At 36.4% G+C, this 19,715-nt stretch overlaps 1 protein-coding gene across 6 annotated transcripts in view; it reads left to right on the forward strand.

Moving 5' to 3' along the window:
* Positions 1 to 19,715, forward strand: part of Cyfip (Cytoplasmic FMR1-interacting protein Sra-1) — a 143,503-nt gene that overhangs the window by 74,995 nt on the left and 48,793 nt on the right. For 5 of the 6 annotated variants that reach the window (XM_053789637.2, XM_053789639.2, XM_053789641.2 and 2 more), the window contains 2 exons: positions 5,588 to 5,656; positions 15,423 to 15,496. In XM_053789637.2, coding sequence (XP_053645612.2) covers positions 5,588 to 5,656; positions 15,423 to 15,496 — 143 coding nt within the window. The remainder of the gene's footprint in view (positions 1 to 5,587; positions 5,657 to 15,422; positions 15,497 to 19,715) is intronic. The other variant, XM_053789640.2, reaches the window with a different exon arrangement.

Consider the following 19,715-nt stretch of genomic DNA (forward strand, 5'->3'; position numbering starts at 1 on the left):
GTTACCCTTCCCTTCCTCAGATCAAATTTAATTGCCTGCCATTTCCTAGGTGCTGAATTTCATGTTAATACAGGAGAACCTCGTTTGTACGGCTCTTAGGTACCCAACTCCATAGGATAAGTGAAAATCGCTTGTGGGTGGAAAAAGAGCAGTTTTTTTCATTATTGAATGTGTCAGAAATCTCTGATCATGTCTTAACACTATCACATAGTAAGTGATCAGTACAGCTAGGCATAAAAAACAGATATAAAAGTAAAATAAATACACAGTACAGTGGACCCCCGCATAACGATTACCTCCGAATGTGACCAATTATGTAAGTGTATTTATGTAAGTGCGTTTGTACGTGTATGTTTGGGGGTCTGAAATGGGCTAATCTACTTCACAATATTTCTTATGGGAACAAATTCGGTCAATACTGGCACCTGAGCATACTTCTGGAGTGAAAAAATATCGTTAACCGGGGGTCCACTGTACTTACAATACTTACCTTAAAATATGGTGCTGGTTTCACCTTCCCTTATGCAACTGTTGTACGAAAATGGTGAAATAGCTGTAAAAGCACTGAGCATAAGGAACAGTGGCTCAGTTGAAAGCCAGCAAAAATATACAATACCGAAAAGAGGGTGCTGTATATGCGGGGCCCTTTTCTGTATTTCCAACCTTGTTGTTTTAGACCTAATATCTTCCATGTTACACTTTTACTTATAGAAGCTGAGTAATTTGTCATCTTGAAAGAGGTGGTGGTTTGTTCTGGTTGACATTTTTGTTTCATTTTTTTCATATCCTGGCTCTCCTCATGTTAATCCCTTAATAAATTTGCATTTTCTTATTTTATTCTTTTTCTAAAACTTTTCTTTTAGGCACTGGGATGGAACTTTTTGACCTTTGGGACACCAATTCCATGTGCTCCATCCTCATCACTGCTAAAATGTGTAAAATCAAAGATTAAAATCTAGCAATGTTTTGTTGTAAGTTTAACCCTTTGAGGGTCGACAGGCCCTCTCCGAGACTTGTTCTCAGGATCGGCTAAATTTAAAAAAAAAAAATATTTTTTCTTATGAAAAGTTAGAGAATATTTTCTCGATCATAATGACACCAAAAGTATGAAATTTGATGGAAAACTTACGGAATTATGCTCTTGCGAAGTTAGTGGTCTCGATGATGTTTACGCATCGGCGATTTTGCCCACTTTGAGCCCTATTTTCGGCCAATTCTGGTGTACTAGTTGACAAAAATCATTACTATTTCTCTAGAACTCCATTTTTTCTATTGAATGAGTACAAGAAACCACCCATTTACTGATTTCAACTATCCAATAAAGTAGTCAGAATTTAGCAATTTTGCCAATTTCCAAATAGGGTCCAGAATAAACAAGACAGACATTCCTGGCACTAAAATAACATTTTCTCTGTTCGTTAGTCACATCCCCAGACCCCTCTTATATTTCTTTGGCTTTCCACTTTCAATTTTTATTCTTACAAAAAATAGAAGATTTACTGTTATGCAGACTGCTGCATTAGTGTAGAAATGGTATAAATAATATCAGCGCACTTGTGAAAAAATATTAGATTCACCAGGAAAAAAATATTAGACTCACCAGTTGATGTGTATTGAACGCTTGGCATGATTTGTTTACTTTTGAACTTTGGTAAAAATCGAACATTTCTGCTACTTTGAGCACAATTTCAAGGTACTTTTCATTGTAAAACCAGTCAAAATCATCTCAATTTCTGTAATATGTCTTCCATTCTATAAAATGAGACCAAGAAAACTAGAATACAACAATAAATACCATACGAAAATACAGTGCAAAGTCGCTGTTTTATTCCAAAAACACGGTCAAAGTTTTTTTTTCTCATTATGCACTGTGTGCTGCAGGATTTTTTTTATGCTGCGCACACTGACCACATAGACCCATTCTTTCATATGTATGCCTACCAGCTTTCTCCCACTAGATTTGAGGGCGCTAGAATGTAGGCGTACTAGTACGTCAAAAACCCTGGGTCGTAAGCCATACTAGTACAGCCGAAACCCTCAAAGGGTTAACAGTCCTGGTTTTTCACGTGTCACTTTTTTCCATAATTTGTTTCCTGATTACTTTCATTTTTTCTTATCCAAAACAGCCCTGTCAGTAAGGTGGGGTGACCCCCCTTCCCCCCCCCCCCCCCCAAAAAAAAAAAAAAAATGGCTTACAGTAAAATAAATTTAATAGCTATTTTGCTAGAAATGAGTGAATGTCAGAGTTCATATGACTATCAAGTAACCATTTTAGATATTTCCAGCTCCAAACTTCAGTTTTACTGTATCAGTAAACTTTCACGTTTGGTTTTTGCCCAGTAAGGCTCTCAAAAACCTACTAAGTTTTGTCGTTTATTTGCAGAAGTAATATCTCTAATTCATCGTTATGATAGTTTTCTTGGATATTTGCATCAACATAATATATAGGGACTCATGATCACAATCAGATCTTTGCTATGGCTATAGAAAGGATAGCTTTGCTATGCTGTTAGAAAATCTTGACCCAAAACATCTCAAAGGTAAGTCATTTATGTTTGCTGGATAATATTGAAATTTATATATAAAGAGATTGCCAAGCTTTATTGCCATTAAGAAATTTTATAAGTAATTCATTTTAAAGGTTAGTCAAGAAAATGCATTTTAATACACTTTTTAATGTGTAATTGTTTTGTGGAATGTTTAGTAGTTTTTAGGCAGTTTATTGCCACTGGTTAGTTGTCTTCCTAATGATTAATTAATGGAGTTCTTCCACTTTAAATAATTTAGTGTTACTAAAGACACTGTGTTGAGCTCTAGTGCTTTAATTTGCTACCTGTCATTATGATAATAAGTATATCATTATTGTGATAATACACATCATTATGTAATAATATCTATATCATCATATTTGTTAACATCTGATGGTATAAAGAATAAATATAACATGTTTTTGTCTAAAGAAAATATTCCAGCATTAGTTTTTTTCTTTGCAGTGCAGAAATGATAACCCACTTTCTTCTTGAACCTTTTTCTCTGTCTCATCTGGAGGTGTTAGGCTGTATTGTTGGGCTTGTGATTTAGACTCCCATGGCAATTTCATAATTTTTGAAATTTCTTGAAATAGTTTAATGTTTATGTATACTTGTATATGTTATTATGTAATAATTTTTGGGTGTATAGCATGTATATAGCAGTAAGTGTATCAAGCATCATGGGAAATATGAGAAAAAGTAAAATGTTTTGATTATTTAAAAAAAAATATTAGTTGGTCTAGGACCATTTTTTTTTAACATATTGGACATTTCCCACCAAGTTAGAGTGATGCAAAGAAAATAAAACATCATCACTAGTTCCCTAGCTTTCTTTTGAGAGTGATTCTAATATTGCAATCCAGTCACCCTTCCCCAGTGGAAGACAGGTGGTCTGTTGATAAAAAAAATACTACATAATTAGCCCTCAGTAAGACACAGCACCTGGACTGTGTTCAAAGAAAACTACTTACCAAGCAATTAATTGTAAAATTAATTGTTTTTGCTCACATGCATTGCAATATTTTTGAAGTAGATATATTCCTAGGTATTTTTATGGACCCCCAAGAACGAAAAGAAAAAATGAGAAATATAAAATGACCTTAATAAATGTGAATGCTCACCAAAGGTAGATCAGGTAGTATGTCAAGACTTGGTGGTTAAAGTTGAGAGAGTTTTGTGAGGAACATGATTGTTTTTTATTCACGTTAAGGAGTAGCTTTTGGAGGAAGACTCTCTAAGGTGGGTCCATGCCTTGATGCTGCTGAGTCTCTTGATCTGAAGAATTAGAGCTATCCTTCCCTTCTTGGAGTCAAACATGATTACCTTCCTTATGGGTTTAGCATTTCTCCATGATTATAATCACAGTTCAGCACACATACAGGCAAGCCCCGCTTACACAGCAGATTAGGGTCCAAACTACTGCTGTGAACCGAAAATAACTAAAGTGAAACCTAACCTTTTTTCACCTTCTATTGCATATAAAAGCCAGATAACATGTTTATATTATCATATATTAAGTGAGCAATAGAACCAGGCCAATGAAATGCATATGCAGCACACATATTACTTACCTTAAAATAGTTTCATCCTTAGCTTATAGTGAGTGGTGTATATATTATTGTAGGAAGTATGAATAAATGGAGAATGGGTATCTGTAATTGAAATCCACTGCATTAGCGAAACACTGTAAAGCGAAGCACTGTAAAGCAGGGCCCTCCTGTACCTGTGACTGACATAACTTTGATTTCTAGTGCTTTTTCTACCCACACTCTTAACTTCTTTGTTGACTGCCTGTTTAACCAGGCATGGAACTCATTTTAGTTGAGATGGAACATGAACTAGTGTTACATATTGAGAAACTATGATAATATGCACTTTTATCCACTTAAGTGGGCTAACATTTGTTTAAAAAAAAAATTATAGGGAGCTAGATCACAAGTTCAGGCTGGCAAAACTAACACAGACCTGAATGCCACCCATGGCTCTGTAAGTGACAAAACTTTGACATTCCATAAACCAAAACATGCATTTCCTATCCAAAATTGCTCCGTAATCTTGCATTAGACATTGACCCAAGAAATTTGAGCTGTCTCTGGCACTGTATGACACCTACGCATCTAGCGCTAACATATGCATACAATAATAATGTACAAGTAAATATATATTGTTACTGTATCTAAGTGTATTAATTCTTAGTTCCTAGGCAGCAAAAATAATTCAGTTTAGAGATGTCAAATTATGCTTGCTTTTAACATAGTGATTTTTATACCTAAAAAAGATTGTTAGGGAGAGGAAAGAACGTAGCTATGGGAGTCAAAATCATTGCTCATTTCTCTGTACAATTTAGTGAGCAACATATGTTCTGTGCACCTTTACTATACCATTCCTTAATGACCATTATATTGTGATCATTATTCTTCTCTTTTTGTTTTTGTTCTTGTTACCATTCTCAGGAGTAATTACCTTTCATGTTTGTGTTCTTGAAAATTCATTTTATATCTTTATTTGTGGTGTCAGCTTCACCCTTCAGTATGTGTACTCTATAGTTTTATTCAGTTTCTTTCACTTTATTTTAATTTGTGCATTATTACATCTCTGTTTTGTCACATTCTTATAATCACAAATATTTTAAATTATGGAGAGGAAACTTCAGGTGACATTTCAGTCTTTTGCGAACCATCATCAGGTTGTCACTTGATAATTGTCCATGATGGACTGAAATATTTTTTTAAAGGTTCCTCTCTAAAATGTGGCTTATTTGTGAATTTTTACTGTTATGATACTGTGATTTATTCTTCATTCTTGTATTGTATTTTACTTCATGCATCTTGAAGAATTAGACACTTGCAACACTTAGGATTCCCAAATGTTGCAAAAGTGTCTTAATTCTTCAGTTTGTTGGTTTTGTAAACCATTTACTTCATGCATCTTATATGGCCCTGATTAGCTACTTCTCGACTCTGTTTCCTTCATCATTCTGAATATCTTGACCTCATTCATGACCTCATTCTTGACTTCATTCACTACTACTCTTGGTGCACCTGCCTGTTCCCTAGACGTGCACAGTGGAACACCAGCACAATGAGGAATGCAAAGACTTGGTGGTGATGGAGAAGCGCATTCAGGTATCGCCTTCCATTATGTCTTGTCCTTAGTTGTGCTTGCACTGCCTGCGCATGCATTTTGAATTAAATACCTTTGTGTTTAGTGTATTAGGGAGGTCACTAATGGAAAATGTGTTGTTTTTTTTTTTCTCTTTCTTTTTCTCTCTCACTTGATGCCTCATTGTGTGACAGGGGCATTAATGTATGTGATGGGTTACTTGCTATAAATTTTTTCTATGGTAACCATTTAAGTTTCTTAAACTATGAGAAAGTTTCATTGAGTAGCCTTTCATATATGTTAAAATGTTTTGGTGTTGTATATATTCAAAAAAAAATTAACCTTGGTTTGGTTAGTTTTCTTTGTTTTATGTTAATTTTGCCTGTGGATGTTTCCCTTCTCTTTGTTATTGTAAAAAGTAGACCATGAAAGATTGACTTTTCTTATACTTTTTTTTTTTTTTTTTTTGAAAAGCTGATGAACGGCAGCAGGTGCAATATTTAATATCAAGATGGTTATATATTTTGTCTCTTTGGTTTGTGACCACTTCACAATAAACAAAAAAATAAAGAAAGGTGTTCTTGTGTCTAATAATCATTCACATAAGAAATTTACTTAGTGTTATATGGTAAATCATTTAATATTCTTCATTACTACGTAACAAAATCTGAAGCGGTTAAAATTGAATAATAATATTTTCTTCTTTCTATAACTATGTTGTTTGTTATGTATTTCTCTTTAGTCATTTTTACCATTAATTAAAGTACTGTATGGGAAAGGCATTTTTAATGAGTTTGTCTGTATTGCGGTGTATTAAATTGTAAAATGTATAGTGTATCCACTAATTTTAACCATATAACTAAATATGTTTTATAGTATATAATAATATCTGGATGTATAATATAGATCTAAATACTTTGGGGTGTACTGTATTGTGAAGCTGGTCTATTTTCTGAAGAGACATTATGGTTGACTAATATAATTTGATTTTTTTTCTTATTGTGTACAGAAAATTGGATATACTGTACAACAGCAATCTTTCTAAATCATTAGATTATTTTCATGTTTGTTTAGTGTCTGAAAGAAATGTAGGTAAGGTGTAAATAGAGATGGCATTAGAGAGAAACAGTAATCGACTCACTCATCCAGAATTGTGTAAGTGTAATAAATGTGTTGAAAATGGCATAAAATATTGACAAGTTGAAGTTAAGACACATGTTTAACAGTTGGATATCTTTATTGTTGAAGCATTTTGCCTACATAGTAGGCTTCCTCAGTCAGATAAAAAGGGAGCAGGTGTAGTAGTGAAATAAAGACGATGTAATCAGTCCATCAACCTTGGAGAGAAAGTATTTGAGGTGATCAGTTCCCCAGCCCTGGCTGAGGGACTAACCACCTCAGATACTTTTTTTTCCCTCTGTATTTAACTGAAGAAGTCTACTGTGTAGGGAAGATGCTTCAGCAATAACGATATCAAACTGTTGCACGTGTCTTAATCTTCGAGTGTAATAAATATTGACTCGGTATTCATGTAAATTATTATTTTTAGAAAGGCGCTATCATTGGTATCCTTCCTGGGTCCAGGAGCTGAGGCTCAACCCCCACAAACACAGTGAGTACTGTAATATATTACAGTACTTAATCGCAAATACATACATACTCTGGGTTAGTAAAATGTAACTACATACACTCATTTCTGTATGATATTTTTTTAATTATAATTTTCGGCATATTTTATTTGGTACAACTTTGTTTACCTTTTTAATGTTTTATAAGCATTAATATATTTAAAAAGGCATCATTATACACACTAATGTAATTAGATATGCTAACTTCATTTACCAGAAGAAGCATTTATAATATGGATGTCTGTTTGATGGTTTTATGGCTGCAATCATTGTTTTTTATTGCATTAATTTTTTTTTTGCCACAGCCATTTCTCATCAAGGTAGAGTAACTCAAAGAGGAAAACACTTTCACCATCAGTCCTTTAATAGCTTATGTGAACACAGTAATTCAAATGGACCTCCAAATTGCAACATCCCCACCCATCCTTCATAATGCTGCTGCTGTACTTCCAGTGTTCAGAACTCAAGTTAGGCTAACTGGTTATACTTCCCTGGCCATTGCGTGAAATTACTGCCTCCCTTTCTTCATCAACATTTAAAAATTCCTCAAAATTTTCCTGCCATCTATGCAATACCTCCAGCTCCCCAGCTACTAACTCCCCCTACTCTGTTTTTAATTGACAAATCCATTCGTTCCCTAGGCTTTCTTAACCTGTTTATCTCACTCCAAAATTTTTTCTTAATCTCAACAAAATTTCTTGACAGTGCCTCTCCCATTCTGTCATTTGCTGTCCTTTTGCACTCTCTCACCACTCTCTTCACCTTTCTTTTACTCTTCATGTACTTCATATATTAGCAGTTTGGAGGGATATGTTTGTGTATCTTTATAGGTATATGCTTCTAAGCTGTTGTGTTCTGAGCACCTCTGCAAAAACAGTGATTATGTGTGAGTGAGGTGAAAGTGTTGAATGATGATGAAAGTATTTTCTTTTGGGGAATTTTCTTTATTTCTTTGGGTCACCCTGCCTCGGTGGGAGACGGCCGACTTGTTAAAAAAAAAAAAAATACTCTTATATCACTTTTGCTTTGTAAAAACCACTCATAAGCTACTTTTTTCTCTTGTATCATACTCTTTTCTTCATCATTCCATCAGTCATTCCTCTTTCCTCCTGTACTCGCCCTCCTATAGCCACAAACTTCTGCCCCACATTCTAACACTGCATTTTTAAAACTAGCCCATCCCTCTTCAACCTCCCTCATTACCCATACTTGCACTAGCCCACCTCTCAGCCAATATTTATTGCATTATTTCTAATGCTCTCATGCAAGGAGGTTAATGCATCTATTTCTCCTCAAATAGACTAAAGTAAAGACTGGTAGATGAATTAATTGTACCTTATGTAATAAATATTTTTCATTTAATACATTAATTAAATGAGATACAAGTATGGTTCATAGAAATTTTTTTTAACACTCCAGCCGTATCTCACCGAGGTAGTGTGGCCTAAATAAAAAAAAAAAATTCTTTTTAGATTTAGTAATTATGTAGGAGAAGGGGTTTCTAGCTCTATGCTCCTGGCATTTTAGTCATCTCTTAACATGCAGGGAGGAGGAATTTGATAGAAATGTAGGTAAATAATGAGTTTTTTGTTATGTACAGTCAAACTGAAATGCTGCAAAATGTTCTACACTACTTGATTTGTATATAAAGAGAAGTTTAATTATAGTAATACAATAGGACAGGTTGAAGCCTTTTTATGTTGATCACAATAATTGCTGGGGCAGTGATTTATATGTGAGCAGTTACATGGTGAACACTTCAAGATGGGACCTCCTCAAGGGAATTTATGTAAATCGTTTGGAAAACTGACAAGTTGATAAATAAGACAAATTGTGCTACATTTGGGAATCTTTATTCTGGAAACGTTTCCAGAATAAAGATATCCGTATGTTGCATAAGTGTCTTGTTATTCTCAAGGGAAGTTCTTTGATGGTACTGAGGGGCTTTTGATCCAAGGAACTTAACTTATCTTTCCTTCAGTTTAATCTAATTGCCTCTTGTTTCCCCCAGGTACTCTAATAGCCCCTGTAGGTTCATTGTTTCCCTACATGATTGTACAGAGTGTCCCAAAAGTCTCCATACTTAGGGAAATTTAGAAGTTGTAGCAAAATGTAACTTTATTTACAGAATATTCTCTACATGATTGCTATTTCTTCGTAAACACATGTGGAAGTGCCTCTCCCTCTCATAGTGTACTCGTATTAACACATTTAGTCCACAACACTTCCAGTCTTTTTGATTTTCACAGTAAGTTTGGCAACAGTGTCATGTGTGACATGCTTGCCATGTTTCATGTTAAAGTTCACTGCAACCTGGAAACAGTTTTCCAATTCAGCCATGAGAATGATTTCTGTACGTTCTTCTTTTGACAAAGCCATTCTTAAAAGGTATCTGAAAAGAAGAAAAGATATTAGCTATGTATGAAGACTTTTGGGACACCCTGTGGTAATAAGTCATGAAGGGTAAATCTCTGTAGTGTAAGGTGATGGCTCTTACTGTTAACCCTGTCACTATCTCCCACATAAATCTATGTTACTGATGCCAGTGTTGCTCACGTACATCTATGCCTTAAGTACAGCACCCTCGTATATACTGTGAGTGGTAACTTTTGGCTTGGAAATGAAAGAATGGATCTGTGTGGTGGGTGTGCACAGTATAAAAAAAATTCTGCCCACACAGTGCATGATGGGAAATGCAAACTTCTGGCCCTGTTTTTCTTTAAAATTGCAACTTTGGGGTTTTCCTAGGGCAGTTTTTATTATTTTATTGGCTGTTTCTTGATAGATTGGACAACACACTAGTGAAATAGAGGTGATTCTGGCCAGTTTCCAACCTGAGCTAGCTTGAAATAGGCCTCAAAGTGACTGAAATATTAGATTTTTAGCACTTTTTCTGAGGAGGGATAGGGCCACCTCTCCCACTTAGTTGGTTTTGTGGTTTCTTATTACATCTGCTTCAATTTTTAGGAGAGCTTGAACCATGATCAATCAGTCATGGTTGCATTTTATCCGAGAAAAAGGGTAAGATCTTAATTTTTTGTGTGATAGATTGAAAATAGAGGGTGAGTGTTATACAGGAGAGGCCTGGGGATGTGATTAATGATCAGAGCAAAGGTTGCTTTAGTGACTGGAATGTCTTCAGTGTTTATTTTACTATTTTTAAATTGGTATTTGTTGAATTTTGTGTAAAATTCACCAAATTACTGACGTGTGTAGTTTCTATGGTAGTTCTGATAGTTGAATGAGCAGTTTCCTTTGCTTACTTGATAAAACAGAAGGCATACTAGTGAAATAGCCAGATTGGGTCAGAGTGAGCAATGGAATTGGCTGAAAATAGGATTCAAAATGGATAAAATCACCAGTATGTTAATTGCACCCAGACCGTCAACTTTGTGCCTACCGTATTACATAAATCTTACATCGCATTTCACATTTTTGGTGTCATTACTTTCAGGAAAAAGATTTTCTACCATATTAGAATATATAATTATAAATTTTGGTTTTTGAAAAATTGCAGCACTGTTGGTATTTTTAATTTTATTGGGTCACAAACATGAAATAGTTAAAAAACATGTAAAAATATTCAAGGATGTTGAAGTTGCTTAATTACCATTTCTTTGTTTATTTTCAAGTACTCCTTAATAGATTCACTAACTATAGATGACATAATACAATGTAACGTTTCATTTAGTAATAATATTTTTTTTTGCTATAAAAGGCAGGACATTTGTTTAATGAAAAATGAAAGATTCTGTAGCATAATTAATTATAAAGGTAGTAGGTTGGTAGACAGCAACCACCCAGGGAAGTACTACCGTCCTGCCAGATGACTGTGAAACAAAAACCTGTAACTGTTTTGCATGATGGTAGGATTGCTGGTTTCTTTTTCTGTCTCATAAACACGCTAAGATAACAGGGATATCTTGCTACTCCTACTTACACTTTGGTCACACTTCACAGACACGCACATGCATATATATATATACATACATCTAGGTTTTTCTCCTTTTTCTAAATAGCTCTTGTTCTTTTTTATTTCTTCTATTGTCCATGGGGAAGTGGAAAAGAATCTTTCCTCCGTAAGCCATGCGTGTCGTATGAGGCGACTAAAATGCCGGGAGCAATGGGCTAGTAACCCCTTCTCCTGTATACAATTACTAAAAAAGAGAAGAAGAAAAACTTTATAAAACTGGGTTGCTTAAATGTGCGTGGATGTAGTGCGGATGACAAGAAACAGATGATTGCTGATGTTATGAATGAAAAGAAGTTGGATGTCCTGGCCCTAAGCGAAACAAAGCTGAAGGGGGTAGGAGAGTTTCAGTGGGGGGAAATAAATGGGATTAAATCTGGAGTATCTGAGAGAGTTAGAGCAAAGGAAGGGGTAGCAGTAATGTTAAATGATCAGTTATGGAAGGAGAAAAGAGAATATGAATGTGTAAATTCAAGAATTATGTGGATTAAAGTAAAGGTTGGATGCGAGAAGTGGGTCATAATAAGCGTGTATGCACCTGGAGAAGAGAGGAATGCAGAGGAGAGAGAGAGATTTTGGGAGATGTTAAGTGAATGTATAGGAGCCTTTGAACCAAGTGAGAGAGTAATTGTGGTAGGGGACTTGAATGCTAAAGTAGGAGAAACTTTTAGAGAGGGTGTGGTAGGTAAGTTTGGGGTGCCAGGTGTAAATGATAATGGGAGCCCTTTGATTGAACTTTGTATAGAAAGGGGTTTAGTTATAGGTAATACATATTTTAAGAAAAAGAGGATAAATAAGTATACACGATATGATGTAGGGCGAAATGACAGTAGTTTGTTGGATTATGTATTGGTAGATAAAAGACTGTTGAGTAGACTTCAGGATGTACATGTTTATAGAGGGGCCACAGATATATCAGATCACTTTCTAGTTGTAGCTACACTGAGAGTAAAAGGTAGATGGGATACAAGGAGAATAGAAGCATCAGGGAAGAGAGAGGTGAAGGTTTATAAACTAAAAGAGGAGGCAGTTAGGGTAAGATATAAACAGCTATTGGAGGATAGATGGGCTAATGAGAGCATAGGCAATGGGGTCGAAGAGGTATGGGGTAGGTTTAAAAATGTAGTGTTAGAGTGTTCAGCAGAAGTTTGTGGTTACAGGAAAGTGGGTGCAGGAGGGAAGAGGAGCGATTGGTGGAATGATGATGTAAAGAGAGTAGTAAGGGAGAAAAAGTTAGCATATGAGAAGTTTTTACAAAGTAGAAGTGATGCAAGGAGGGAAGAGTATATGGAGAAAAAGAGAGAGGTTAAGAGAGTGGTGAAGCAATGTAAAAAGAGAGCAAATGAGAGAGTGGGTGAGATGTTATCAACAAATTTTGTTGAAAATAAGAAAAAGTTTTGGAGTGAGATTAACAAGTTAAGAAAGCCTAGAGAACAAATTGATTTGTCAGTTAAAAATAGGAGAGGAGAGTTATTAAATGGAGAGTTAGAGGTATTGGGAAGATGGAAGGAATATTTTGAGGAATTGTTAAATGTTGATGAAGATAGGGAAGCTGTGATTTCGTGTATAGGGCAAGGAGGAATAACATCTTGTAGGAGTGAGGAAGAGCCAGTTGTGAGTGTGGGGGAAGTTCGTGAGGCAGTAGGTAAAATGAAAGGGGGTAAGGCAGCCGGGATTGATGGGATAAAGATAGAAATGTTAAAAGCAGGTGGGGATATAGTTTTGGAGTGGTTGGTGCAATTATTTAATAAATGTATGGAAGAGGGTAAGGTACCTAGGGATTGGCAGAGAGCATGCATAGTTCCTTTGTATAAAGGCAAAGGGGATAAAAGAGAGTGCAAAAATTATAGGGGGATAAGTCTGTTGAGTGTACCTGGTAAAGTGTATGGTAGAGTTATAATTGAAAGAATTAAGAGTAAGACGGAGAATAGGATAGCAGATGAGCAAGGAGGCTTTAGGAAAGGTAGGGGGTGTGTGGACCAGGTGTTTACAGTGAAACATATAAGTGAACAGTATTTAGATAAGGCTAAAGAGGTCTTTGTGGCATTAGGGGTCGGCCTAGGAAGGGTTGGAGGGAGGGGGTAAAGGAGGTTTTGTGTGCGAGGGGCTTGGACTTCCAGCAGGCATGCGTGAGCGTGTTTGATAGGAGTGAATGGAGACAAATGGTTTTTAATACTTGACGTGCTGTTGGAGTGTGAGCAAAGTAACATTTATGAAGGGATTCAGGGAAACCGGCAGGCCGGACTTGAGTTCTGGAGATGGGAAGTACAGTGCCTGCACTCTGAAGGAGGGGTGTTAATGTTGCAGTTTTAAAAACTGTAGTGTAAAGCACCCTTCTGGCAAGACAGTGATGGAGTGAATGATGGTGAAAGTTTTTCTTTTTCGGGCCACCCTGCCTTGGTGGGAATCGGCCGGTGTGATAATAAATAAAATAAAATTAACTATTTTTGAGAACTGGTTGTTTTTCCCAAGGGAGGGTGACCCAGAGAAGGAAATACATTAATCCCTTACACTGTATACAGTATACTCAGTACAGTATATCATTATATCTACTCATCTGCTTTGTAAAAGTTTGAAAAATTTGAAACTTAAAATTTGAAAGCCAGCATCAGTACCTGATTATATGTATGTATTGACTGTATTGGGAAGAATTCACAAAGTAGCGATGGGTAGTAATGTATGCAGTAGCACAGGCTTCTCTTAATAGAGTACTGTATTATGTTTTTGTACATATTGTTTTCTGTAAGGTTAAATGCTGTATTTATTAAAATATTCTGTGGGGAGTTACTGAAAAAAGAGGGAACTTGATATTCCAATTGAATATTCCAAGTACAGTGCTCCTAACATCCAAGTCCAGGCTTTACGTTTTTTTTTTTTTTTTTTTTTTTTTTGTTACTTGTGCACTGAGTGGATTTTATCCTTATTTTCTCTTAATTTATGTGAACGTGATCACACAAGACAGTAACATTTTAATTCACCTGTATTTTATCGAAAATCCAGCTAATATTGTAAAGTGTTGTACAGTACATTTGGATTAAAACATCATAAACACTGGGAGATGAAAAGTGAGAGACCACTTTGACAGAAAAACGAAATGTAGGTAAGAGTGATCTGTGTACAGTATTTTGGCCTAAATCTGAGACCCCTTTTCAGCAGATCTGCCAAAGGGGGTACATGATTAAGGTTGTGATATACAGATCTCTCTCTTACTTGTCTTTCATTATCTGTCCCAATGGTCACTCAGTTTTCATCAGTTGTACAGTATATATAGGCATGATATCAGCTTTGAACACTGTGGTTAATGTTTTTCCCCATTATATGGCAATTTGTCTTGGAAGCAGAAAAGAAAGATTCAGCCTTATGCAGTGCACAGTATTATAGGGCATTCAATTTATTTTTTTAATAGCTCTGTGATGCATCTGCTTCTTTTTCATTTAAGCTTGCATATTGACAAATTCGTAATGTATCATACAGTTTTATATTCTTGCATTAATTATCTGATGCTGAGCTGATACAATACAAGGTTTACACATCATTAAAATTTGTTAATTTTTGAAAATACAATTTACCCTAAAGTTTTGGTGTCAATTTAGGCATGAGATAATATGCCCTTGGCATTCCATGCTGTAGGCCTATATTGACGCATAAATTGTGGTGATGGGCTGCCCAGTCATGCACGCATCTATTTCAAGTGCTTTACTAATACCTTCCACTAATTCACTGCTCATTTTGGTGATTAGGAAAGCTGAATATACTGTTGTGTATGTAAAGACATATTATGCAGGACAACCTTTTAATGGGATAATGCTTCACTCAAGGTAGAGCTCAGTGCTTGAGATAGAGCTCTGCCATGAGCAAAACATTGGCCTAAAAAAAAAAAAAAATTGTTCTGCATTCTGTGTAATCATGTTCATACCTGTCGGCATTATGCCAGTTCACTTTGGATATACTCTAATACTGAATTTGTATTTAGCCACTTTTAGTGAAGCAAAACTGTTTGAAGTTGAAAATGAATCAGTCATGCCCATCACTAACCTCTTTATCAAGTAGTCAAAAGGCAAAGAACAGCAGAGGAATAATGGTGCTATTTTTTTAATACCTTTTTGGAGATTTATGGATTAAAATGTGCCATTTGAAATGTAACACAGAGTATAAATGATAATCCATTCGAGTTTTCTGTTCCCTCAACAGTTCCCCATTGAGATGTCAATGCCATGGATTTTAACTGATCACATCCTCCGCTCCAAGGACGCATCAATGATGGAGTAAGTGATATTCTGTTTTAGATAGATATACCTTTCTTTGTGCTTCAGTAGTTTATGTTAGAAAGAGGAAATTCCTTGAATGTCTTAGCTACACTCTGTTACTAACCATTCCTGTGTAATAATGAAATGTTTCTTGATGTCATGGGTTCCTCTGAAGATTTACAGGAAGCTCAGACACCTATTAGAAAAGTCATTAGTAAAAACAATTTAGAAAATACAAATACCATCCTACTTACGACCGAGCTTGGTTCCGACGAACTTGTCGTAAGTCAAAATGGACGCAAGTCGAACCTTATGCTTTTAGTACTGTATTTTATGCTGTAAGGTTTTGGAGAAACACTGTGTTCAACAGTTGTTTATTTGCATACAAAACATTCGTGTGCATGATAAAATGTGAAAACATTCATATGCATGAACAGAAAAGTACAAAATAACTTAAGCTCAGCTGTAAATGTACAGTCGTAAGTACGAGTGGTCGTATGTCGAGCAGGTCGTAAGTCGGATGGTAGGTGTACTGTATTTTGTGGATAAACTGTCAAGGTGTAGCACAGTGACTTAAATTATTCTCTGTACTTGCAATTAGAGATATTTTGTATTTACTTTTTTGTATTAATGTTTTTGGTGTACCATGTATAGTCATTGTTGCAGTAAACCATTATGAATAGTAGATTGGTTTTAGAATGAAGAAAGGGTTTCACAGTATGGTATCAGCTGGCAATATATAATAATAGATTTCTAAGAGGGTATAAGCAAATATAGATTGTGAATGCCAAGAGAATTAAATATACAGTACAGTATTTCAGTATACAGTTCACCAGGAATAATTTGCATTAAAAATGAAATGCTAATCTTGTAATTAGTAAAGTGTGCAAGAGAGCTTCAACCAGTATGGGATGCAGAGATGTTGTTCATTTATTTGTCATAAAATGACATGCTCAGTGGTGCTTGCACCATGGCAGGAGTGTGGCCTGGAGTTTTTAAGACTCACCGCGAATTCAGTCCCCATCCATACCATGGTTTGTTAATATCCAGGGACATACTCAGTTATGGGGTAGCTTTTGGATTTATAGTGTACCTAGGCAAACCAACTGCTGGTTTACTTGTTAGACATAGTGGTCTGAGGAGTGCACAGAATTGGAGTAACATTTTCTTTGAAAATAACCTGACTTGTAGTACCATATTGTATGAATGTACATTGAGATTTGTAATTTCTTTTTCATTGGTTAATATCAGGTTATTGGCATATTTTGTTTGGGAGAAATCATGTATTTTAGTAACATAAAGTTACTGTACAAATAAAGCAGTATCACACTTATGTCATTTAAAAATGTATCTGAACTCTGGTTAATTTTAAGAACATAAGAACATGGGAGATGTTAAGTGAATGTATAGGAGCCTTTGAACCAAGTGAGAGAGTAATTGTGGTAGGGGACTTGAATGCTAAAGTAGGAGAAACTTTTAGAGAGGGTGTGGTAGGTAAGTTTGGGGTGCCAGGTGTAAATGATAATGGGAGCCCTTTGATTGAACTTTGTATAGAAAGGGGTTTAGTTATAGGTAATACATATTTTAAGAAAAAGAGGATAAATAAGTATACACGATATGATGTAGGGCGAAATGACAGTAGTTTGTTGGATTATGTATTGGTAGATAAAAGACTGTTGAGTAGACTTCAGGATGTACATGTTTATAGAGGGGCCACAGATATATCAGATCACTTTCTAGTTGTAGCTACACTGAGAGTAAAAGGTAGATGGGATACAAGGAGAATAGAAGCATCAGGGAAGAGAGAGGTGAAGGTTTATAAACTAAAAGAGGAGGCAGTTAGGGTAAGATATAAACAGCTATTGGAGGATAGATGGGCTAATGAGAGCATAGGCAATGGGGTCGAAGAGGTATGGGGTAGGTTTAAAAATGTAGTGTTAGAGTGTTCAGCAGAAGTTTGTGGTTACAGGAAAGTGGGTGCAGGAGGGAAGAGGAGCGATTGGTGGAATGATGATGTAAAGAGAGTAGTAAGGGAGAAAAAGTTAGCATATGAGAAGTTTTTACAAAGTAGAAGTGATGCAAGGAGGGAAGAGTATATGGAGAAAAAGAGAGAAGTTAAGAGAGTGGTGAAGCAATGTAAAAAGAGAGCAAATGAGAGAGTGGGTGAGATGTTATCAACAAATTTTGTTGAAAATAAGAAAAAGTTTTGGAGTGAGATTAACAAGTTAAGAAAGCCTAGAGAACAAATGGATTTGTCAGTTAAAAATAGGAGAGGAGAGTTATTAAATGGAGAGTTAGAGGTATTGGGAAGATGGAAGGAATATTTTGAGGAATTGTTAAATGTTGATGAAGATAGGGAAGCTGTGATTTCGTGTATAGGGCAAGGAGGAATAACATCTTGTAGGAGTGAGGAAGAGCCAGTTGTGAGTGTGGGGGAAGTTCGTGAGGCAGTAGGCAAAATGAAAGGGGGTAAGGCAGCCGGGATTGATGGGATAAAGATAGAAATGTTAAAAGCAGGTGGGGATATAGTTTTGGAGTGGTTGGTGCAATTATTTAATAAATGTATGGAAGAGGGTAAGGTACCTAGGGATTGGCAGAGAGCATGCATAGTTCCTTTGTATAAAGGCAAAGGGGATAAAAGAGAGTGCAAAAATTATAGGGGGATAAGTCTGTTGAGTGTACCTGGTAAAGTGTATGGTAGAGTTATAATTGAAAGAATTAAGAGTAAGACGGAGAATAGGATAGCAGATGAACAAGGAGGCTTTAGGAAAGGTAGGGGGTGTGTGGACCAGGTGTTTACAGTGAAACATATAAGTGAACAGTATTTAGATAAGGCTAAAGAGGTCTTTGTGGCATTTATGGATTTGGAAAAGGCATATGACAGGGTGGATAGGGGGGCAATGTGGCAGATGTTGCAAGTGTATGGTGTAGGAGGTAGGTTACTGAAAGCAGTGAAGAGTTTTTACGAGGATAGTGAGGCTCAAGTTAGAGTATGTAGGAAAGAAGGAAATTTTTTCCCAGTAAAGGTAGGCCTTAGACAAGGATGTGTGATGTCACCGTGGTTGTTTAATATATTTATAGATGGGGTTGTAAGAGAAGTAAATGCGAGGGTCTTGGCAAGAGGCGTGGAGTTAAAAGACAAAGAATCACACACAAAGTGGGAGTTGTCACAGCTGCTCTTTGCTGATGACACTGTGCTCTTGGGAGATTCTGAAGAGAAGTTGCAGAGATTGGTGGATGAATTTGGTAGGGTGTGCAAAAGAAGAAAATTAAAGGTGAATACAGGAAAGAGTAAGGTTATGAGGATAACAAAAAGATTAGGTGATGAAAGATTGAATATCAGATTGGAGGGAGAGAGTATGGAGGAGGTGAATGTATTCAGATATTTGGGAGTGGACGTGTCAGCGGATGGGTCTATGAAAGATGAGGTGAATCATAGAATTGATGAGGGAAAAAGAGTGAGTGGTGCACTTAGGAGTCTGTGGAGACAAAGAACTTTGTCCTTGGAGGCAAAGAGGGGAATGTATGAGAGTATAGTTTTACCAACGCTCTTATATGGGTGTGAAGCGTGGGTGATGAATGTTGCAGCGAGGAGAAGGCTGGAGGCAGTGGAGATGTCATGTCTGAGGGCAATGTGTGGTGTGAATATAATGCAGAGAATTCGTAGTTTGGAAGTTAGGAGGAGGTGCGGGATTACCAAAACTGTTGTCCAGAGGGCTGAGGAAGGGTTGTTGAGGTGGTTCGGACATGTAGAGAGAATGGAGCGAAACAGAATGACTTCAAGAGTGTATCAGTCTGTAGTGGAAGGAAGGCGGGGTAGGGGTCGGCCTAGGAAGGGTTGGAGGGAGGGGGTAAAGGAGGTTTTGTGTGCGAGGGGCTTGGACTTCCAGCAGGCATGCGTGAGCGTGTTTGATAGGAGTGAATGGAGACAAATGGTTTTTAATACTTGACGTGCTGTTGGAGTGTGAGCAAAGTAACATTTATGAAGGGATTCAGGGAAACCGGCAGGCCGGACTTGAGTCCTGGAGATGGGAAGTACAGTGCCTGCACTCTGAAGGAGGGGTGTTAATGTTGCAGTTTAAAAACTGTAGTGTAAAGCACCCTTCTGGCAAGACAGTGATGGAGTGAATGATGGTGAAAGTTTTTCTTTTTCGGGCCACCCTGCCTTGGTGGGAATCGGCCGGTGTGATAATAAAAAATAATAAAAAGAACATAAGAAAGGAGGAACACTGCAGGA

This window comes from Cherax quadricarinatus, chromosome 68 (genome assembly GCF_038502225.1).
Source record: "Cherax quadricarinatus isolate ZL_2023a chromosome 68, ASM3850222v1, whole genome shotgun sequence".
Lineage (NCBI taxonomy): Eukaryota > Metazoa > Arthropoda > Malacostraca > Decapoda > Parastacidae > Cherax > Cherax quadricarinatus.